Source organism: Macaca nemestrina, chromosome 14 (assembly GCF_043159975.1).
Source record: "Macaca nemestrina isolate mMacNem1 chromosome 14, mMacNem.hap1, whole genome shotgun sequence".
Lineage (NCBI taxonomy): Eukaryota > Metazoa > Chordata > Mammalia > Primates > Cercopithecidae > Macaca > Macaca nemestrina.
In genome coordinates, this window is record NC_092138.1 from 3,297,900 (window position 1) to 3,322,023 (window position 24,124).

Consider the following 24,124-nt stretch of genomic DNA (forward strand, 5'->3'; position numbering starts at 1 on the left):
TATTAATGTTTCTTAGTTATAAAAACATACCACAGTAATATGCTAATAGGGGAAACTGGGTGAGGAGTATATACAAACTATCATTGTGATTTTTCTGTAAATACACGTTCAAATAAATTTTTTTAAAAAGAGTACTCCTTTTCATCTATACTCTTTTGAAAATTAAGTATGTAGAAAGACATGCTTTTTGACCCTCAATTCCCTTGGGCACTGTGCAGTAAGCTCAAGTAGCATCATGGTATCAGAGACTAAGGAGAATAAAAAAGGAGGAAACATATTTCAGATGGCACCTTTCTGCCAGGAGCAATAAGTACCTGAGGAAGGTAAGCAGTGCCAGGGCCAGTCCCACAGCAACTCCTTCATCATCCCTCCCTTTTTCCTCATGAGCTGCCCAAAGCAGCCCCTCAGTGTCTGATGTGCCAGGCCTGGAGGTGCTGATACGTCATCTTTGCAGTGATGCTACTCAATTAACTGTTAACAACAGTGTCAAGGAAATATACCTGTCCTCTAATTCTAAAGATGCCATCATTCTCCCTCACACTATCCTTGCCCACAATATAACAACGGATGGGAATTAGAGACATTTTTCTCAGGTCAACTGATTTATTGCCCTCATGCTCAACCTACCAGATCAAACTTGCAGAAAGCAAGATGCTCAATGCTGGGAGAAACTGTTACTGGTCTAGGTTTTAAAAATGATCTTGTCTACTTTCTTTTCTGTGCTCATCAAACTGTAGGCTAAAATGATGGCACATTAATAAAATCTTTCTTGGCTAAGATTATGCCACACTGTATTGTTTTACCAAAAGTGAGTCTGCTTTTTTGTACCACGACTGTACTTCTGGGACAAAGTAGCCCTTTTCATTCCAATTCCAAAACCTGCTGTCTTAGTTTGGTAGAAATACCACTGGTTTGCAATGCACAGTGTGAGTAGGCATCATGATGTTGGAGGAAAATATTCTGAACAGGATGCTGAGGCTATGTGCATACAATGGAGGGGAGGAGACGACTTACTTTATATTCACTCTGTGCAAAATAAATCAGTAGAGTGGGATAAAATAAAAATAAAGGCCAAAAAAAAAAAAGTATGTAAGAATCACCCTGAACCCCCCGTCCCCACCACACACACACACATACACGCGGTGGCTGGGGAAATCTCAGGGACCTCCAAGGTCCTAGAAAAACCAGGCAAGACTAGTTTTAGGACAAGACTAATTAATATCCGGACATAGCAGGCAGGCCAAAATCTAACAGCATCAAGTTGAGGGAAGCCAACAGAGGACAGAGTCACTCAGAAAAGGAAGTGGACATGCCCAGGGCAGGTTTGTTCACGCCCACTAGAACTCACCAGTGAGTTATGGTGTTTATATACAGACTCAGAGATGTTCCACATAGCTCAGACTATTCACATTTATTCATACTCTCCACAGAATTCAAATTATTCCATGTTTAACTTCACATTCTACAGTGAGTTTGTCTATAGGCAAATCTTTTTTTATGTATGTTCTATAAAATTTTTGATACTACAAAACAGAAGTTTTGTTATGTCAGTTCTAGGTGAATATTTTATCTCCAATTCTAAAACTGACATTTCCTCAGAAAAAATTACCTAGGAAAAATGTCATTTATTCAAAATATGAAATTTTATTATAATTATTTGATGTTTAATGCAATTCACTTTGTGAAGGCTTCTGTGTTTTTCCTTAAATTTTCTGATTTTTAATGAAGGCTCCTGATCATCCTGGATGTTGACAAGTTTTCTTCTTCATGGGAAGTCTCTGATGCACAATAAACTGATTAGTTTTTCTAAAACTGATTATACTCATAGGGTTTCATCTCACTCTAACAGAAAGTTTAGGTTAAACTATGTGCATTTAACTCATAAGTCAAACTTGTAAGAGCTTAACAGACTATAAACTTAATTCTTGCTTTAAAGCAACAAAAACAAAACCCTCATGCAGACCCGGAAGTGAATTCTGTTCCAGCTTTTCAGACTCTAGCTTCCTTGACCTTGTGCTCTATGGTTTTCAACACACAGGACCCGTGTTTGCTGCAGAAATAACCTCCAATCCATCTTATGCACCAGAAAGACTGTGGGGTATTTTTTTTTTAACAGCCAAGGTTAAGTGTGATATATATCATTAGCACCACATTCCATGGTCAGTCCTACCTGGATGAATGGCATTTTTTGACAAGCTATGAGCCTAATGGAAAAGGAAATGGCTAAGGGAAACAAGTTTCCAGCCTATGTGACATGAGTTTCTGCACTACGTGTAGTAAGGGATGCATTCCTTCAGGACTTCCCAAATCCATTACATGCTAGGGTTTTCTCTCTGGTATGCATTCTGGTGTGATGTACTCTGAGAGCTGCCTTACGGACAAAAGTTTTCCCACATTCATCACATTCATAGGGTTTCTCCCCTGTGTGAATTCTCTGGTGTACTCTCAGAGTTGAATTTTGGGCAAAAGCTTTCCCGCATTCATTACATTCATAAGGTTTCTCCCCTGTGTGAATTCTCTGGTGTGCACTAAGGTGTGATTTCTGAGAGAACGTTTTCCCACAATCATTACATTCATAGGATTTCTCCCCTGTGTGAATTCTTTGATGTACTCTGAGGGTTGAATTATGGGCAAATGGCTTCCCACATACATTACATTCATAGGGTTTCTCCCCTGTGTGAACTCTCTGATGGGCACTAACATATGACTTCTCAGAGAAGGTTTTCCCACATTCATTACATTCATAGGGTTTCTCCCCTGAGCGAGTTCTAAGATGTGCTCTGAGATGTGATGTCTTGGAGAAAGTCTTCCCACATTCATTACATTCATAGGGTTTCTCCCCTGTGTGAATTCTGTGATGTGCCCTGAGGGCTGAATTATCAGCAAACGTTTTCCCACATTCATTACACTCATAGGGCTTCTCCCCAGTATGAATTCTCTGATGTGCACAGAGGTGCGTTCTTTGGGAGAAAGTTTTCCCACATTCGTTACATTCATAGGGTTTCTCCCCTGTGTGAATTCTTTGATGCACTATGAGGGCTGCCTTATAGACAAAAGTTTTCCCACATATGTTACATTCATAGGGTTTTTCCCCTGTGTGAATTCTCTCATGTCCACTGAGGTATGATTTCTGGGAGAAAGTTTTTCCACACTTGCTACATTCATAGGGTTTCTCCCCTGTGTGAATCCTCCGATGTGTACTGAGGCGTGTCTTCTGGAAAAAAGTTTTTCCACATTCATTACACTCATAGAGTTTCTCCCCCGTATGGATATTCTGATGCGCTCTAAGGGCTGAATTATGGGCAAACGTTTTCTCACATTCATTACATTCATAGGGTTTCTCCCCTGTGTGAATTCTCTGATGTATTTTGAGGGCTGAATTATGGGCAAAAGTTTTCTCACAGTCACTACATTCATAGGGTTTTCTACCTGTGTGAATTCTCTGATGTGCTCTCAGGGCTGAATTGTAGGTGAAAGATCTCCCACATTCATTACATTCATAGGGTTTCTCCCCTGTGTGAATTCTTTGATGTGCCTTGAGAACAGAAATATGGGCAAAAGACCTTCCACATTCATTACATTCATAAGGTTTCTCCCCCGTGTGAATTCTATGATGTGCTCTGAGGGCTGAATTATGGGCAAAAGTTTTCTCACAGTCACTGCATTCATAGGGCTTCTCGCCAGTGTGAATTCTTTGATGTGCTCTCAGGGCTGAGTTATAGGTAAAAGATTTCCCACAGTCATTACATTCATAGGGTTTCTCCCCCGTATGAACTCTCTGATGTACACTCAGGTGTGTCTTGTGAGAGAAAGTTTTCTCACATTCAACACATTCATAGGGTTTTTCACCTGTGTGAATTCTCTGATGTGCTCTGAGATGTGATGTCTTGGAGAAAGTTTTCCCACATTCAATACATTCATAGGGTTTCTCCCCCATGAGAATTCTCTGATGTCCTTTGAGATGTGATGTCTTCCCATATTCACTGCCATCACAGAGTTTCATCTCTGCATCTGTTTTCTGGTGTCCTGTGAGGGGTAACTTGTAAGATCTCCCACAGCCATTGTTATCACAAGGTTTCTCTTTTGTGTGAATTCTCAGATGTTTACTGAGGTTTGAATTCTGACAGAAAGCTTTCCCACATTCATTACATTCATAAAGTTTGAATCCCACGTAAGTTCCAGGATGCTGAATAGGATGTGAACTTGAACAAAAGGATTTCGCACATTCTTCATATTGGTAAGGTTTCTCTCCTGAGTGGGGCCTCTGATGCTGAATGAGGTGCCCCTTCTGGTAAAAGGATTTTCTGCATTTCCCATGTTCATCAGAAAGGTAGAATTTATCTTCTGTGTTAATTCTCTGATGTGCTGTAAAGTCTAATTTCTGGTAGAGGGCATTTGTACATTCATTATAGTCACCAAATTTATCTCCAGTTTGTGTTTTCTGATGTACTATATGGGCTGAGCTCTGCCTAAAATTTTCTTCACATTTATTGCTTTCAAAAGCACTCCGTCCTGTAATAGTTCTCTGAGACTGAGTGAGGGGTGACTTCCTACTGAAATTAATCCCCCTTTCATTACACTCATAATGTGTCATAGCCATGTGAACTTTATTGTATTCAACAGTGGTGGTTTTGTCACAGGATGTCCCATATTCATTAAGATCAGAGCATTTCCCCCTTGTGTCAGTTCTCATGTCGTTAAATAAAGTGGTTTTATCAAAGTTTTTTCTAAATTCATCATCCTTACAGGACTTTTCTACTGTTGGAAAACTCTCAGGTGTAATACAAATTGTCTTATCATGTAAACCTTGTCCAGATCCATCACATTCAAAAGATTCCTCCAAAGTTTGAAATTTCCAATGCTGATCTTTCTTATAAGCTTTCGCATTTTTACCATGTTCATAAGATTTCTGTCCAGGATGAGCTTTCTCATGATTAATATCAAGCTGCAATTTCTCACACACATTCATGTATTCAGCCTTCTTTCTTGAATATTTTCTTTCACTTATAATTAATTCAGAAGCAATTGGCAAATTAATTCTATGTGAGTCACATTTACAGGGTAGTTTTTCTGAAAACTCTGGAGCTATTTCCAGATTAGATGGTTTTTCTAAAACTTTCTCTCGTTCTTTACTTAATGTTTTGTCAGCATCACTGATGAATATTTCTTGCCACAGAGGTTTTTCTTGTTTTTCCCAGATCCCTTTGATGTGATCAACTTTAAAATATCCTAAAATGAGAAAAATTTAAAATATACTATAAATCTTACATTTGTGATGGAGAAGAACTTATACTCATGTCTTGATTTTGATTTTGGTTTTTGAGATAGGGTATTGCTCTGTCACACAGGCTGGAGTGCAGTGGCGTGATCATAGCTCACTGCATCCTTGTACTCCTAGGCTCAAGTGATCCTCCCACTTCAGCCTCCCTACTAGGTGGGACAACAGGGGTATGCCACCATGCCCTGTTAATTTTTTTATATTTAGTAGAGACAGGGTCTTGCTATGTTGCCCAGGCTGATCTTAAACTCCTGAGCTCAAGTGATCCTCCTGCCTTGACCTCCCAAAGTGCTGGGATTACAGGCATGAGCCACTGTGCCCAGCCCGTGTTTTGTTATGTATTTTATTAAAGATTATGTTTCCAAAGATTAAATAATTCATGCACACAGACAGATTCTCTCCTCATGCATGCTGTTTATAAAACAGGAATTATTTCCGGGGCCAGTCAAGGTGGAGTAGCCCCTTTCCTCCCACATCTTCCCTCTTACAATTAAAAATCCCTAGACAAAAAACAAAACAAAACAAAAAATTAACAAATATAAACAAAGACTACAAAATGGAAAGAAAGTGAACTTCAGGACTTCAGAAATGACACAGTGGAGAATTCCAAGGCTATTCTGTATCTTTGACTGGGTGCTGAAGAAACCTACAATTCTGCACCGACAGGCACAGACAAAAAGAGCACAAAGAAAAGCCTGCTCCTTCCAGTCAGAGGTCTGAGACAATGGTGGTCTCACAGAACAGGAAACACTTTTGATGTTTTCTCATGCACAGGCCAAACCAAAATGATACACTCCTGTGGTTCCATGGAGTCTGAGGCAGGGAGCTAATTTTCCCCTGCCATAGATACAGAGGATCTGCATGCTCTTGTATGTTTCCCTCCATGAGCCATCAAGAATCCTGAGAAAGTTCCATTCTTGGGATATGCCAGGAGATGGTCACAGCAGCCACTACCAAAATTCTGTCTAGAACCAACTTATTATTTAATTTATGGAACAAATGTCTTGATCTGCAAGGGCAAGAATATAATAAGTTGTTTCAGGGCACTGACAGGAACTCATAGCAGCTACGGGAAGGAAAGAAGAAAAAAAGCAGCACAGAAGAGCAGAGGCAGGAATACACAGTAGGCCCAAAACTCAAGCAGAAGAGAAAGATAAAGTAGCACTTGCAATAACCATGGCTTGAAACCTGAAGACATAATGCATTCAACAGCTGGATTCACATTCTTCTCAAATGCACATGGAACAATCATCAAAACAGACTACATTCTAGACTGTAAGACAAACTTTCACAAATATATATGAAATAAATTATACGGAGAATGATCTGGAGTCACAGAGAAATTATACCAGAAATCGATTGTAAGTTAAATATTCCTAATTAACTCATGGGTGAAAGAATTCTCAAATGAGGTATTTTGAAGTGAATGAAAACAAAACAACACAAGAATACAGAAATTTGTGGATACAGCTAAGGCAGTACACAGAGAGAAATTTAGGGCTTAAATTTTGGCCAGGTGCGGTGGCTCACACCTGTAATCCCAGCACTTTGAGAGGCCAAGGCGGGTGGATCACAAGGTCAGGAGTTTGAGACCAGCCTGACCAACCTGGTGAAACCCCGTCTCTAATTAAAAATTAGCCGGGCATGGCGGTGCACAACTGTAATCCCAGCTACCTGGGAGGCTGAGGCAGGAGAATTGCTTGAACTCAGGAGGTGGAGCTTGCAGTAAGCCGAGATTGCGCCACGGCTCTCCAGCCTGGGCGACAGAGCGAGACTCTGTCTCAAAAAAAAAAAAATTATATTTGAAAAGAAAGATCTCCAGTCAGATGCTTGTTTTCCCTTTAAGAAACTAGACAAAGAGAGGACATTAAATTGAAAGAAAGTAGAAGGATGAAAAAAAGTCAAACCAAAAGCTTAATTATTTAAAAAGTTTTTTTAATGATAAAAACCATCAGAGAGAAAAAAAGAGAAGACACAAATTATCAATACCAAAAATGCAAGAGAGGACTAACTACTAACAGACATTCACGAGATCATAAAACAACATTAACAATAACTCTGTCTTAGTTTGGGCTACTATGACAAATTACAATAGATTAAATGGCTTAAAGAATAAACATTTGTTTTTCTCAGTTCAGGAGACTGGAAGTCCGAGATTAGGGTGCCAACATGACTGTGTTCTTGTGAAGACCTCTTCTGGATTACAGACTATTCACTTCTTGTTATAGCTTTACATGGTGAAAAGTGAAGTAGCTAGCTCTGACATCGTTTTGTAAGAGCATTCTAATCTCTCTCTTTCTTTTTCTAACTATAAAAGCAAACTACCTTTATTTGGACAATCTAAGTGGAAAGAAGGGGTACGTCAATGTGTACTATAACCACAGAGAACATATTCTATGTCAAATGTTAAAACATAATGGCAGAATCATCTAAAAGACATTTATTTCTAAAGGAGCTGTCAGTGAAAAGGATATTTATGACAACATAACATATTAACTTAATTCAGTATAATGGAGGATATGTTAACTGAATGTGTAATTTACTCAAGTTTTAACTATGTTTGCATATGTAAATAAGGCTTAAGAATGTAATTAAATCTTCCTCTAAATGTGTGTGTGTGTGTGTGTGTGTGTGTGTGTGTGTGTGTATGTCTGCGTGTGTGTATGTGCAGTTCCAAATAACTTCTGGACCAAATGGTTTTAACTAGTGAATTCTACCAAACATCCAAGGAAGAAATAATACCAATCCTACACAATGTCTTCTAGAAAATAAAAGATGGAATATTTCCCAAATCATTTTATAAGGCCTGCCTCATCCTCATAGCAAGATTAGGCAAATACTATTCAAGAAAAGAAACCTTCAAACCAGTATCTCCCATAACATAAATGCAAAAATGTCCCAAAAAGTATACAGAAATATATAAACACAGATAATACATCAGTGAAATTTACCTCAAAAATGCCAAATAGTTACTATACTGTAATACTATAAAAACTATAGTTTTTATGCTACATTTTAGGTCAATGTAATCTCCCATCAGTAGTCTGAAGAACTAAAATCACACAATACATCAATGCCAAAAATTTTAACAAAATTCAAAATCCTTTTATTAATTTAATAAAAGTAATCTATAAAAAGCCTATAACTAACATTATACTCAAGACAGATTGAATGTTTTCCCTCTAAGATCAGGAAAAAAACAAGGATGCCCACTACCAGTACCTTTACACAAGATTGCACTGGAAGGACTGACCAGTGCAAAAAGCCAAGAATAAAAACACAAAGATACAGAGTAAATTTACACAGAAAATAATTAAAAATCTAAAAAGCTCCTTGAACTAATAAGTGTTTTTAGCAAGGGCCAATATACAAATCTATGCTTACAAACACACAATGACGAATTGGAATTTTAAATCAGAGAAACAATATTTACCACAGCACCAAAACAAAATTAAAAACAAAAATTTAAAAAGCCTCATTATCTGTATTCTAAAAACTAAAAGACACTGATGAAAGAAATCAAAGAAATACTAAATAAATCAGTAGGGATATTTTGTGTATGGACTGGAAGACTGTACATTGTTGTCAATTCTCTTTAACTTGCTCTACAGATTCAACGCCACCCCAGTTTAAATGCCAACATGTTTCCTTTGTAAAGATCATGAACCTCATTTAAAAATGTATACAGAAGATGAAACCTGGAGAAGTACTTGACTTCAAAACTTAATAAGCTAGAGTAATCAAGTTAATGTTGTATTGGCATAAGGAAAGACATGTAGATGAATGAAAAGGAATAGAAACGACAAAAATAGACCCACAAATACACAGCCATCTGTTTTCTAAGAAAGGTGGAAATGCTGTTCAGTGGAGAAGTAACAAATCTTTTCAAAAAGTCATGCTGGAATAACTGGACTCCCTGTTCCAAAAACATTAAACTTGACACATAACTCATGCTTTATATAGAATTTAACACAAAATGGATTATCAACTCAGTGTAAAAACTGAAGCTGTAAAATTTCTAGAAGAAAATAGGATTCCTAAATCTGTTACTTTGAGTTTCAAAGTTTCTAGACAGAACAACAAAAGCAGGTTCTGTAAAAGAAAGTAAGTTGGACTTTATCAAAATTAATATTCAGTTTTAGTGAGCCTCCTCTGAAGTTATACTAGCAGGAGTGAGATGCAGCATCACTGCCTGCCTCGTGGGGATGCAAGTCCGGTTCCCGACTGATCTGATGCCCTGGGGGTGGAAGAGGAGCCTTCTACTTTTTTTTTTCTTTTCTTTTTAAGACAGAGTCTCGCTCTTGTCCCCCAGGCTGGAGTGCAATGGCACAATCTCGGCTCACTGCAACCTCTGCCTCCCAGGTTCAAGCGATTCTCCTGCCTCAGCCTCCTGAGTAGTTGGGATTACAGGTGCCCGCCACCATGCCTGGTTAATTTCTGTACTTTTAGTAGAGACGGGGTTTCACAATGTTGGTCAGGCTGGTCTCGAACTTCTGACCTTAGATGATCCGCCTGCCTCAGCCTCCCAAAGTGCTGGGATTACAGGCGTGAGTCACCGCACCCGGCCAAGGCTTCTACATTAACCCTGGACATGGGTGAAAGATCAAGGGCCTCCCGAAGACTCTGATGACACTATAACCACCTTGTATTTTGTCAGGTGCCAAGACCCCTAGTGCATCTGCATTCTTCTTTCCACCCTTCAGTAGTGAGATCTCGGCTCACCATTATCTCCACCTCCCAGGTTTGAGCAATTCTCATGCCTCAGCCTCTCAAATAGCTGGGATTACAGGCGCAAGCCACCATGAGCGGCTAATTTTTTTGTATTTTTGGTAGAGACAGGGTTTTGCCATGTTGGCTAGGCTGGTCTCAAAACTCCTGGTCTCAAGTGATCTGCCTGCCTCGGCCTCCCAAAGTTCTGAGATTACAAGTGTGAGCCACTGTGCCTGGCTAGATAGTGCATTTTTTACAAACTGAAGGTTTGTGGCAACCCTGAGTTGGGCAAGTCTGTTGGTGCCATTTTTCCAACAGCCAGTGCTCACTTTGTGTCTGACTCAGCAGTTTTTAGCAATCAAATATTTTAAATAAGGCATGCATGCTGTTTTTTAGACATGTTATTGCACATCTGCAAGACTAAAGTATAGTGTAAACATAACTTTCATAAGCCCTAGGAAAACAAAAATTGTAACTTGCTTTATTGTGAAATCTGCTTCATTGTAGTGGTCTGGAACGGAAACTGCAGTATCTCTGAGGCATGCCTATATAATACATACATATATTCAGGTGCACTTAGTGGGCAGAAAGGAATACATTTACTCCATCCTTCCCCTGGTAATGCATTCTGTATTTTATTAAATCCTTCCCTAAGAAGAGTCATTAACCTATTCTACATGATCTTCTAGAATATTTCTACTTTTGCTTTGATAATTAGGTCTTAAGCCAACTGAATTTGATTTTTTTGTTTTGATCTATATGGATACCTCAAGATCCTTTCCCCATTTTTCTCCAATGTCATCTATCTAAGACCACTGTCTATCAAGTGCATGTTTTTTCTTGAACTTTCTACTCTGTTTCACTAATTTACTAAACCATTCCACCCCCCAACTCCGTGCTACTTAGCTACACAGAGTTTTACATAAAGCCTCAATATCTGGTAGAGCGGCAAATCCTCCTGTATCACTGTCTTTATGAATGGGATTGTGTTTGGTATAGCATTACATCTTTACAAATGTATCCCCCCTTGAATTTATTATATAGGTGTTTCCTCTGTTTTATCTTTGATAGGGTTAGCTAAAGTTTAATTCATTTTATTTTTATTGTAAGAAATATTCCATTTCTGTTTTCCATTTATTTCTAATTTTTTTTTTCTTTTTTGAGTTGGCGTCTCGCTCTGTCACCCAGGTTGGAGTGCAGTGACATGATCTTGGCTCACTGCATGCTCTGCCTCCCAGGTTCATGCCATTCTCCTGCCTCAACCTCCCGGGTAGCTGGGACTGCAAGCGCCCGCCACCATGCCCGGCTAATTTTTTTTATTTTTAGTAGAGATAGGGTTTCATTGTGTTAGCCAATTAATTTCTAATTTTACTTTTAAATTCTGCTTTCATTACTGTATTTTTGATGCTGTTCTTGCTTAATTTATTAATGAGACTACGACCTTCCTTCTGTCCACTACTTTAGCTATATCTGATGGTTTCTAACTTGCAGCTACAATTATTTCATTACAGAAATCAAATCCAAAATTGCGTTACACTTTTTTGCATATTGTTTAAAAAAGATACTTTAAATTTTTTCAAGTGGATTTTTTTCATTTTATTATCAATTTCTAGATTTAGCAAACTAGGTTCAGAGAATGCTGTTTGTGTTTATTCGAATTTGTTGGATTTATTGAGGTCTTCTCTTTAGACTAATAGTATACTCTATTTTATCATTATTCCATTAAACATTAAAGTTTGGTTTTTTGCATTAGCATACATATACACAAATGTATGGTTCACTTTAATACAAATGTAATTTATGCCCTCTCTAGGCTTATTTACTTGTTGTCCATTGTACCTACTGTTTAATCAGATAAGACATATTATGATGTCCTAATTCTAATGAGTTTTAAGTTCTTAGAACTCCATTATTTTATGTTTTGGAAACATTGATATTATATTATTTGGTGCAGTTATTCAAATCCTTAGAGGTTTTCATTTCCCTGTGCTCTTGAACGAGAGCTCTTCCTACTTTAATGAATTTGTTGCCTGAATTCAAATCTGAATGATACAGAACATGAAACCTACATTATTTTATCTTTATTGACTCGACAACTTTACCGATGTTTTATAATGATCTTTCTATGTTACTTATTTAGGGATATCCTTTTTAGACAATCAATGGGATCCAATAATTTACATTTAGTGACTCGGCAACATGCTTGATCTAAATGATGTCCATCTTTATGTGATGCTATTTGTTGGTATGACTTCAAACAGAAACCTTAATTGTGCTTCACTTCTAATAATTAAGATGATTTTATTTTTCTGTTCTAAAAATGACATTGAAAACTATAGTTTTTTAAGATTCCTGGAATCATTTATTAGTACAAAAGCTAATAGGCATATAAAAAGATGCCTGATATCATTAGTGACCAGGGAAATTGTTATAGACTTATTTGTGCCCCTCCCAAATTCTTATCTTGAAGCCCTAACCCCCAGTGTAACTGTATTTGCAGACAAGGCCTTCAAGGAGGCAGAAAGGGTAAAAATGAGGTCATAGGGAAGCACCCTAATCCAGTAGTACTGATATCTTTATGAGAAGAGGAAGAAACACCAGAGTATTTTCTCTCTCCCCACTGTATGTGCTCCCACTGTAAAGGCCACATGAAAATACAGCAAGAAAGTGGCTGTCTTCAAGCCAGGAAGAGACGCGTCACCAGAAACCAACTTATTAGCACTTTCAGCTTGGACTTCCAGCCTCCAGAATCACAAGAATTTCTGTTGTTTAAGCTACCCAGCCTATGGTATTTTATTATGATAGCCCTAGCTGACTAATACAGAAATGTACATCAAAACCACAGTGAGATATCACTTCGCATCCACTGGGGTGGCTCAAATCAAAAAGTCAAATAATAAGTATTGGTGAGGATGTGGAGAAATCAGAACCCCCACATGCTGTTGTTAGGGACGGAAAAAGGTGCATTTAGAAAACAGTCTGGTGGTTCCTCAAACAGATAAAGACACGGATACCAAATGACCCAGCAGTTTCACACCTAGGAATGCACATGAGAGAAATAAAAGCAATTGTCCATGCAGAAACTTGTAAATAAATGTTTATATTAGCATTATTTGTAGGTGGAATCCCAAATACCTACTGACTGATGAATGGACAGACAGGTGGTATCTCCATACAATGGAACATTATTTGGCCATAAAAAGAATGAAATATGCATTCTATAACAGCACTCGTAAACATTATGCTAGGCAAAATAAACCAATCGCAAAAGACCACATATTATATATGATTCCATTTATATAAAATGTCCAAAATAGGCAGATCTATAGAGACAGAAGTAGACTGGTGGTTACCTAGGGCTGCAGAGGGCAGGGGGGACAGGAGAGTGGTAACTAAAGGGTACAGGTTTCTTTGAGGTGATGAAAATTAACTGTGGTGATGTTTACATATACAGTCATCCCCTGGGGAGTTGGTTCCAGGATTCTCTTGAATACCAAAATCCATAAATGCCCAAATCCTTGATACAAAATGGCATAGCATTTGCATATAACCTATACACATCCTCTTGTATACTTTAAATCATCACCATATTAATTATGCTACCTAATATAATGTAAATAGTTGTTATACTGTATTGTTCAGGGAACCCTGACAGGAAAAAAATGTCTATACATGTTAAATGAAAGTGCAATATTTCTTCCCTGAATAGTTTGGATCTGTGGTTGCTTGAAGTCACTGACCCGTACACTTTAAAGGAGTGAATTGTAGGAATGTGAATTATATCTCAGTAAAGCTGTTAAAAAAGAACTTTCAAAGGTGCTCTCCCTCTAAAGTCTAACTACCCCCAGGGGGCTCCTTCTGCTAAGGCCCACTCACCTTGGTGCTTCTGGTTCAGGAATTCATCTTCTAAGGACCATGGCTCTTCTCCTTGCTCCAACCTGGAGATCACCTTGGGTTTGGTAATGCAATATCCTATAAACAAAATAATTGAGGGTATACATGGACCAGATTCACGGGCTTTTGGGTTACCACAAGGGGAAAAAAGATATGGCAGCAAAGCATCAACAGGGTGTTCATTTGAAGTTTTTAATGGGAAAGTAATGACATGTTGCTTTTGTTTCTGTAAAGGTTTCAACTACTTCAGACCTTTTAATCCAAAGCCCTTTAATCTCCATAAAGGGTCCATGTGTTTTGATACTTTTTAAAAAGGGAACATATATTCTCAAGACAGACCCATGGTAAGCTATGCTCACCCACTGAGATGAGGTGGCTGTAGTTCTCCAGCATCACGTCTCTGTACAGGGTCCTCTCAACAGGGCCCAGGTGCTGCCACTCCTCCTGGGTGAATTCCACAGTCACGTCCTGGAATGACACTGATGCCTGTAACAACATTTATCACAACAAATGTAACAACGGTTTGTTCAAGGGTTCAGAATTAGGTGACATAGAAAATATCTTTGACAGCTACTACTTTGAGGCTCTAAAATGAATGGTTTAAAGGCTTATTTTAGACCCAATATTGTCTTAACATATGTTACTCAATTAAAACATTTTTTAACTTGCCATAATTTATCTATATATATTTATGAATTCTAGATATTTTTAAGACAAAAAAATTCAGCGTAAAACAACTTCCTTCCAACCACCTCCTGCCTTCTTCCACATCTCCGCAGATTATCTGGGGTAGTCTTTAGGACATTCACACCCTCCCTGGCCATCATCACTGTCGATTCTGGGGGCTAAGGAACAGATACATGTGAAGTCTGGAGATACCCTGACCAAACTTACGTACAAATAAATGTATACAAATATACAAGGCTAGAGCACGTGAAGAGCAGAGAACAGCTACAATAGTTGTAACCAAAGAGACCAGCATAAGAGAACACTTCCTACACTGAGGTCATAGCAATGGATTTAAGAATAGGGATGTAACCACAGAAGAGAAGCAACACCCATTTAATAACTACTTTCTTGTACAGCTATTCAATCTAGCCGTATGAGCAGTTCCTTTTTAAAAATTTTGTTTTTAATTGACAGAAAGACAAATATTTCAAATTATATCTCACTTACATGTGGAATCTAAAAAGTTCAAACTCATAGACGTAGACAGTAGAATGGTGGTTACCAGAGGCTGGGTGTGAGGGGTGAGGAATGAGGAGGCATTGGTCAAAGGGTACAGAGTTTCAGTTACATATGAGCAATAGTTGTTCCTCTTATGGAAAATAATAATGTAATGTATATTTCAAAATGAGCAGCTGCTTGGTGGTGCCAAAACTGGTATTTGGGAAAGAAGAAAAATGTGTTAGAAGGTTCAGTGAGAGTTCTGTTCATGGTGATACGTAGCTAGAACTGTTCCTTCAACCAGGACACACATGATTTTAGAGCACAGAAGGTAAGATGGGGATGAAGATAAGCATTTAGGAGTCACTAGCAATTTAGGTGGTGAGTGAGGCTGGCAGAGACAGACAGACAGCTCCTTGAGCACACAGGGATTGAAGAAAGAAAAGAACAAAAACAACATCTGAGGAACCACAAAGTAGAAAAAGTATAGGCCACAAAGCCAGAGATATTTTCTGAAAAATAATAATAGAGGCCGGGCGCGGTGGCTCAAGCCTGTAATCCCAGCACTTTGGGAGGCCGAGACGGGCGGATCACGAGGTCAGGAGATCGAGACCATCCTGGCTAACACGGTGAAACCCCGTCTCTACTAAAAAATACAAAAAACTAGCCGGGCGAAGTGGCGGGCGCCTGTAGTCCCAGCTACTTGGGAGGCTGAGGCAGGAGAATGGCGTGAACCCGGGAGGCGGAGCTTGCAGTGAGCTGAGATCCCGCCACTGCACTCCAGCCTGGGCGACAGAGCATGACTCCGTCTCAAAAAAAATAAAATAAAATAATAGAATCAGGAGGGGACAGAGTCTTAGAAACTGAGAAAAGAGAAAGTTTTCACAACAAAAAGACTTCAAATTCAAATTAGCAAGTGATGACAGTGAAGATACTGAAGATCCAAGAAAATTCCTTCTTCCATAAAAGCAATGAGAAACTGGCAAAAACTGCAGAATCAACTTTTTCAGAACTCTAGAAGCTACCAAAGGCTTACAGCAATCTGCAGACCATTGGTATGAGAAAAACAGCTGCATCACAGTAAGAACAATGATCTTGTGTCATTTCAACCTGCCCTATTTCCATCCCTCTCACTCCAACTTAGCACTAGCTTTGAGAAACGTCTGAAACAACAGGAGAATCCAGCGGCCTGGTATCCACTGGATGAGGCCGACTGGGTCACAGGTTGGCCAAAGTCTCATTCCCAGAAAACCCTCATTACCTGACCTAATCTGTGGTTCCCGGGAAGAACTGACTTGCAAGGCTGATTGTCTGAATTAAGTCAGAGTTCCCCAGTGTGAAAAGCCTTATCCTTGAAGGCATTTGCCAAAAACATTCAAAGGCAATTGTTTAACTTAGCAGCTACCTGAGGCAGTGGATAACACCTGACATAAATAACAGCCTAATTGAAAAGTTTTTTAGAAAGGAAAAATTGGGGAATGGGATGTTCATAAAGCTTTTGAAAAGCTCCTACAGATTCTAGAGACTCTAGGTCACCTACAGGTATAGAGCTGAGCATATGCCCAGGGCTGTGATTATGCTCTGGAAAGATGTGAGAAGGCCCTAAACTGTCACCCTGGGTGACCCTGAGGTTTGGGGTAAACAGGAAGTGAAGGTTAACATAGAGTTATAAATTGCCTGGATGACTGTTGAAGGAATGCCCCAGCACTCATGAGGCTCTTTGGCAAAGACTGAGAGCCTTACTTAAGGTTTCAGGCATTTAAGAAAATTTCTGCAGACTTCTGCGGCCACACATGACAATAAACACAGGCTCTACTGAATCAATTAAAAAGTCACTAGACAAATTTCAACAACGACCCCTGCAAATTGAGAATGTTTTCTAGAGTTGCCACCTTATTTTATTTAAAATGTATAGTTTTCAACAAAAAAATGCAACACAAGAAAAGAAACAACCAAGTAAGACCCACATGCAGGAAAAAAGTATAATCAACAGAAACTGCTCATGAGGAAGCAGGCACTGGACTTAAATAGATGACGACTTTTTTTTTTTTTTTTTTTTTTTTTTTTTTTTTGAGACGGAGTCTTGCTCTGTCGCCCAGGCTGGAGTGCAGTGGCGCGATCTCGGCTCACTGCAAGCTCCGCCTCCCGGGTTCACGCCATTCTCCTGCCTCAGCCTCCCAAGTAGCTGGGACTACAGGCGCCCACAACCGCGCCCAGCTAATTTTTTGTATTTTTAGTAGAGACGGGGTTTCACCGTGGTCTCGATCTCCTGACCTTGTGATCCGCCCGCCTCGGCCTCCCAAAGTGCTGGGATTACAGGCGTGAGCCACCGTGCCCGGCCTAGATGACGACTTTAAATCAACTATTTGACAATGGTCAAAGACTTAGAGGAAATGATATGTAAGGACCAAAGGAAAGTATTAGAATAACATCTCACCAGATAAAGGATATAAATAGACAGAAACTATAAAAAGGGACCAAATAGAAACTTTAAAGTTGAAAAGTACAAAACTAAAACAAACATTTTTACCAAAAAAAACCTGTTCAACAGCAGGTCTGAACAGGTAGAAGAATCAACCAACTGGACAACATGCCCACTGAGATTATGCAGTGAGAAACAGAAAGAAAAATAACAAGAAATGAACTGTTGGACAGGACCAACATATGCCAAATAGACTAACAGAATAGAGACAGAAAGGGTCTAAAACAATATCGGAAGTAATAATGGCCAAGAAACCCCCAAATCTGATGAAAATGATAAATCTACACACGCAAAACGCTTCACAAATTTTAAGTAGGATAAACTTGGAGAAAGAAATCCACACTGGCTGGGGGTGGTGTCTCAGCCTATAATCCCAGCACTTTGGGAGGCTGAGGCAGGCAGATCACTTGAGGCCAAGAGTTCGAGACCAGCCTGGCCAACATGGCAAAACCCCATCTCTATGAAAAATATAAAAATTAGCCAGGCATGGTGGTGAATGCCTGTAATCCCAGCTACTCCAGAGGCTGAGGCACAAGAATTGCTTGAACCAGAGGTTACAGTGAGCTGAGATCGTGCCACTGCCCTCCAGCCTGGGTGATACAGCAAAAGACTGTCTCAAAAAAAAAAAAAAAGAAAAGAAAAAAAGAAAAAAAGAAATCCACACCTGGACATGAGAATCTGAATGTTAAAAAGACAAAGAGAGAATCAGGAAAGCCACAACAGAGAAACAAGTCATCATATTACAGGCTGATTTCTAATGAGAAACTATGGAGCACAGAGGGCAATGGGATGACATATTCAAAGTGCTGAAACAAAGACTGTCAACCAGTAACCTCCATATCCAGGAAAAATGGAGAAACTGTAATTTTCTCAGGTAAACAAAACCTGAGAGAATTTATCACAGGCAAGACTGCCTAAAAGAAATAATAAAAGGGAGTGGTTCAGCAAAACTATGGAGACAGAAGAGTAGGTTAGTGGTTGTTCGGGGCTCAGAGGGAATGAAGTGGTAGTTACAGTGTCCATACCTTCTTTCTAAGGCAATAAAAATGTTCTAAAATTGACTGCAGTGATATTAGCATATTATCTGAGAATATACTAAAAAAAAAAATCACTGAATTCTACACTTCAAATGGGTACATAGTGATATATGTGAACTGAGTCTCAAAAAGCAGTTTTAAAAAAAGAAAAAAACAAGGGAAGACAAAATCATTTGGAGACAACAGAGAAGACTAAAGAGCCAAGGACAGAAACTGAGGCTGAGCCAAGTGAAAGGACAAGGAAGGTGGCTCCATGAAGACATCAGCCGGGGAAGGACCGGCGAGGGGCAAGTATCACTAACAGAAACGTTCCAGGACAGAGTGAGACATTGAGGCAAGTGCTGCAGAAAAGCCAAGCAAGGAAAGGAAAAGACCACACCACTGGATTTGATTATACTCTGGGTAGGAATACTGGAGAGCCCAGGCAAGTGGCAAGAAAAACCAAGCCATCCCATGGAGAGTTGACGTTAAATGCTAGGTGGGGAAATATCTGAAAGAGAAAAGAATTTTGGACCATCTGCTGAGCAACCTATCATGGGTATTCAAAATATGTATGGAGAGTGATTTTAAAGACATTCAGTAGATTCATCAGAAAAATGTTAAATTCAACCCTTTCATTGGAGTTTTTGAAAAATAGTACTGAACGTGTTCAAATTTAGCATTACAGTTTCTACTTCTATTGAAGAAGTAATACTCTGTCATTTGGCAATTCATTAACTAAGTCACCTACTTGAAGAACAATAAATACATTTCGTTATCTTTATGTTTATATTCCATGATAAATCGGTTTGCTTTATCTTTCTCATCAATGTAAACCTTTAAGTATTGTCTGTCTGACACTCCACCATGGCTGTCAATAACCTCAGAAATAAATCTGAAGCTTAATTTGGTAAATTTGTAATATCGAAGGATCTGCATCTATCCACATGCCACTTTGCGCTGCTATTAATCTGCATTTCTACATCTTCTAGGAATGTGTCTGATCCATTTCTGTTTCTACTTTTCCGTGTTAATGTAAAGACACATAAACCCTTACAAAACCTATTGTAAAATAAACTGGTTTTTAAAAACCGAACTCACCTGAGAGATGTTCATTTTCTGCTGCTCCTGGAAGAGTGGAGAGAACTGTGGAGGTTCAGCTGGGAAGGAGGAAAGAGCAATGGGGTCATGAAAGACCTGGTCTGCCTCACAGTTCCTACAGAGATGGTCCCTGACATGAGATGGTTCGACTTGATAATGGTTTTCCTGCGACATAATCCCACTGTAATCAAGAAGCATGTAGTCCTATTCATGTGCCTAAAAAAAAATATCATCGCACTCAGCTGGAAAAAAGGATTCCCAATGCAGAATGTCCCTTCCACTCTTGAAAAGGGACAGGAGGGACCACTCAAAGACAGCCACACCTGAATACGTGCATCTCTGATAGGATTACATGCGCTTAAACTTGCATTTTCACTGAGTAAAGTAATACTGTTTTTTGTTGATTTACTAATAATTATGTTGATTTATTAACAATTATGTTCCCTTTTGACTAAGAAAAAAGTAAAAATAAAACAAAGGATTAAGCAAGTTCAGGTGTACAGAGATGAAGCTGTTTACCTTCATTAAAGCTAATGTCAAAGAACTACTCAGCTGGGCGTGGTAATCCCAGCAATTTGGGAGGTGAAATGCTGGAGGCCAAGAGTTCCAGACCAGCCTGGTCAACGTGGCGAAATCCTGTCTCTACTAAAAATAGAAAAAAATAAAAAATAAATTTAAAATTAATTTTTTAAAAAAAGAACTACTCAGACTGACTTATTAATCAAGTTCTTACTGTCTTTACACCCAGAATTAGCGCTTCCACGGAAAAAATCAAGATGGGATGTTTTACGCAAGGAATTTCAGGCCCAATATTTTTGGGTTTCCAATATAGGAAAGTCTTCCTCTACTACCAGGAAAGAGGGAACATCAGTATTACTCTAAATGCCACAGGTGATGATGAACACAGTGTGAGAGGGACTCAGAATGTGGAAGAAGTGAAGGCAGAAAGGAAAATAGGCTGCTGTTTGGCATCTGGACAGCTGATTACGTCTTCCCTGGATAGCATGACCTAATCAGCCCTCCAGTAAAGTGTCTTTTTCCACCCAGCTTGACAGTCACTCATCCCTCTCAACCCCAGGGAATTGCCTTCTGCAAGTTAGTCCACAGCAAAGTCACACGGTCTGTGATGGCTTCTGGATGTGGCAATATCACTAAATCTGATGCATACATTATATAGGGAATCAAGAACTGCCTCTGGGGAAGCAATCAGGACTTGCTCCTTTCTAGAATCTTCTGCCTCTTCTTTGAAGTTCTAAAAGAGGTCTCCGTCATATAGGCTGTTCTTCTATGGCAGTAGTCCCTAGGACTCCCTCTTTACTGCCTCACACGAGCTGCTTTGCTCCAGAGGAGCTGGGACTTGGGCCTGAGAAACAAACTCAATTGAAACCTTCACCTAATACCTTAGACCTGACTCTTGAGATTTACTTGAAATGTGCTATCCAGCACTGCAGCCATCAGCCACACAGAACCACTGAACACCTGAAGTTTGGCCAGTGCCACAAGTCGAATATTTAGGATGCAATGAGTTAAGTAAAATAAAGCCGTAAAACTGACTTTGCCTGCCTCTTCTCTTCACTGTAGCTACTGAAAAATTCTAAGCTTTTTTTTTCCCCTCTTTTGAGACAGTCTCGCTCTGTCACCCAGGCTGGAGTGCAGTGGCTCAATCTCGGCTCACTGCAGCCTCTGCCTCGGGTTCAAGCGGTCCTCGTGCCTCAGCCTCCCGAGTAGCTGGGATTACAGGAGTGCACCACCACGTCCAGCGAATTTTTGTCTTTTTGTAGAGATGGGTTTTTGCCATGATGGCCAGGCTGGTCTCGAACTCCTGGCGTCAACTGATCCACCGGCCTAGGCCTCCCAAAGTGCTGGGATTACAGGCATGAGCCACTGCGCCTAATCAAAAATTATGAATTGTATTTGTGGTTTGCCTTATTTTTCTACTGGACAGTACAGCACTAGAGTATCAATCTGTGCCTTTGAGGAGACAGCAGGAACAGTACAAGAGGATTCAGGAGCCTCAGCCTGAATCAGAGGTTCTGTAGAGACCCGACAAATCGCAGGATGTATTTACCACTTGGTGAGATTCTGTCCACATTCACTTCACAATCATCTACACAGATCTGGTGACAGGCCGCTCTGCATAAGCGCTCTGAAGGCTTTAGGTAGATACTGGAAAGTCTGGGTTTCAGGCAGACAGCATATTAGAAAGAGCAGGATAGGGAGTCACATCTCTCGGCATTTGCATCTCACCTCTCTCACCTACTAGCGTGTGCTCTGGGGTACCCATCCCCATGAACTTTCGTCCATTTTTTAAAAACGGCACGTTTATACCAAGGAGGGTCGCTGGGAGGGTTAGGTGAAATACCAAACGATGAGAGTAAGTGTCTCATAATTGTGAGAGCAGCTTACATTTCACACAGTGACTATTACGGACACTTGACAAAATGCTTTACAGGTGACAACTTATTTAATTCTCAGACTAAGTAACCTCCTCCTGTTCGCCGTCAGCCTTATCCACGCACATTGCCCTTCCCGCGCCCGCAACCCCGCGGGGCCCGGCAGCCCTACACCTGCGGACAGGACTCAGCCCGGGCCCGTGCACGGGGCCGCGGAGGAGAGGGGAGGGCCATCCTGGGGACTCCTGAGACTGCCTGCTGCAGCCCCCCGCACACAAGCCCGCCCGTCCCCAGGCTCCTGGGCCGCGCGGAGCCCTGTCACCGACGCTCTCACCCCAGGTGCGCAGCCTCGGCTCCCGCGCAGACCTACAGACTCGGACACCTTGTCCCTTTCAGGCCCCGGAGGTCGGACGGCGGGAGGTGGGGCTGGGTTTACACATGCGCAGAGCGAGCGCCGAAGCCCCATTTCCCGAAGGGCTACGCGGCAGGCGCGTAACGTTGAAAACTACACTTCCCGTAAGCCCCTGCGTTCGAAGGACGTACTATAATTTTTTCTGCTTCTTTGACCGGCTGGGAGGGACCTTTGGAGCCCAGAGTTTTCCCAAATTCCCGGAGGTTGTCAGCATGACCACAAACTGCGAAGCGTGGTTCTTGGTACGATCCTGGTTGGAGAAAAAGCACCTGAAACAGACATTAACAATTGGGGAAACATGACTATCAACAGGACATTAGAACTATTAAAGAAAATTACCATTACTTTGAGAATAATGGCTAGACAATGTAGGACATTGTTCTTATGTTTAAAAGATATGTACGGAAACGTTTGCAATTGTATGCTTGTAGTTTAATTGAAATACTTTAAAAATAATTTCTCAAAACAATGAGAGAAAGTAGATATAGAAATAAGTGAAGAATTGTTAAATCTGTATAATACGTGCATATGCTGCTCATTTTACTATTTTCTACTATTCTGAGAGTCTGTTTTTGTCTGTTTTTTTGCTCCACAGTTCTGAGTTCTGAGTTTTGCCAAATGCATAATGTCTTTTAGTGGGATTTCCACCAATGCAATGATGTAATATCCACCATCATGGTATCATAAAAAGTAGTTTCACTGCCTGATATGGTTTGGATTTGTGTCCCTGCCCAAATCTCATGTCAAATTAAAGGAGGGGCCTGATGGGAGGTGATTGGATCATGGAGCAGATTTCCCCCTTGCTGTTCTCGTGATAGTGGATTCTCACAAGATCTGATGGTTTAGAAGTATATGGCACTTCTCCCTTCGCTCTCTTGCTCTGCCATGGTAAAGCTGTGATTGCTTCCCCTTCACTTTCTGGCATGATTGTAAGTTTCCTGAGGCCTCCCAGTCATGCTTCCTGGTAAGCCCGCAGAACTGTGAGACAATTAAACCTCTTTTCGTCATAAATAACCCTATCTCAGGTAGCTCTTTATAGCAGTGTGAGAATAGACTAATACAGAAAATTGGAACCAGGAGTGGGGTACTACTATGAAGATATCTGAAAATGTGGAAGCAACGTTGGAGCATAGCTTTTTTTATTTTGCATTGTGCCAGCAACATTTGTAGAAAAGGCTATCTTTTCTCCACTGTCTTGCCTTTGTTCTTTTGTCAAAGATCAGTTGCTGATACTTGTGTGGGTCTTTTTCTGGGTTCTCTATTTTGTTCCATTGATCTATTAATACTTGTCAGTTATTTCACCAATATGACACTGCCTTGATCACTGTAGCTTTATACTGATTTTTGAAGCCAGGAGGCATTAGTCTTCTGACTTTGCTTTTCTTCAATATTGAGTTGACTATCTGGGTCTTTTGCATTTCCGTATAAACTTTAGAATCAGTTTGTTGATGTCAACAAAATAACTTGATTGAGATTGCGTTGAATCTATTGATCAAGTTTGTAGGAACTAACATCTTAACAATATTGAATTTTCCTATCCATTAACATGGAATATCTCTCCATTTATTTAGTTATTTATTTCTTTCATCTGAATTTTGTACTTTTCCTCATATAGATCTTGCATGTATATTGTTAGATTTATACCTAAGTATTTCATTGTCTTAATGATAA

The 24,124-nt window shown here is 39.9% G+C and overlaps 1 protein-coding gene across 11 annotated transcripts; it reads right to left on the minus strand.

The window, feature by feature from the left end:
• Positions 1–1,392: 1,392 nt before the first annotated feature.
• LOC105498907 (zinc finger protein 658) lies at positions 1,393–22,726 on the minus strand. 11 transcript variants are annotated; one of them, XM_071077499.1, is made up of 7 exons: positions 22,376–22,726; positions 21,717–21,823; positions 20,168–20,293; positions 19,649–19,864; positions 14,242–14,368; positions 13,865–13,960; positions 1,393–5,229 (listed from the first exon to the last, which is right to left on the minus strand). In XM_071077499.1, the coding sequence occupies exons 4-7, from the start codon at positions 19,844–19,846 to the stop codon at positions 2,294–2,296; spliced, it is 3,357 nt and encodes a 1,118-aa protein (XP_070933600.1). In that variant the 5' UTR covers positions 19,847–19,864; positions 20,168–20,293; positions 21,717–21,823; positions 22,376–22,726; the 3' UTR covers positions 1,393–2,293. The 11 variants fall into 11 exon arrangements, with proteins under 11 accessions (XP_070933600.1, XP_070933599.1, XP_011769594.2 ...); XM_071077498.1 differs by having other exon boundaries at positions 20,168–20,290; positions 22,376–22,722; XM_011771292.3 differs by having other exon boundaries at positions 19,649–19,707; positions 22,376–22,722.
• Positions 22,727–24,124: the final 1,398 nt, after the last annotated feature.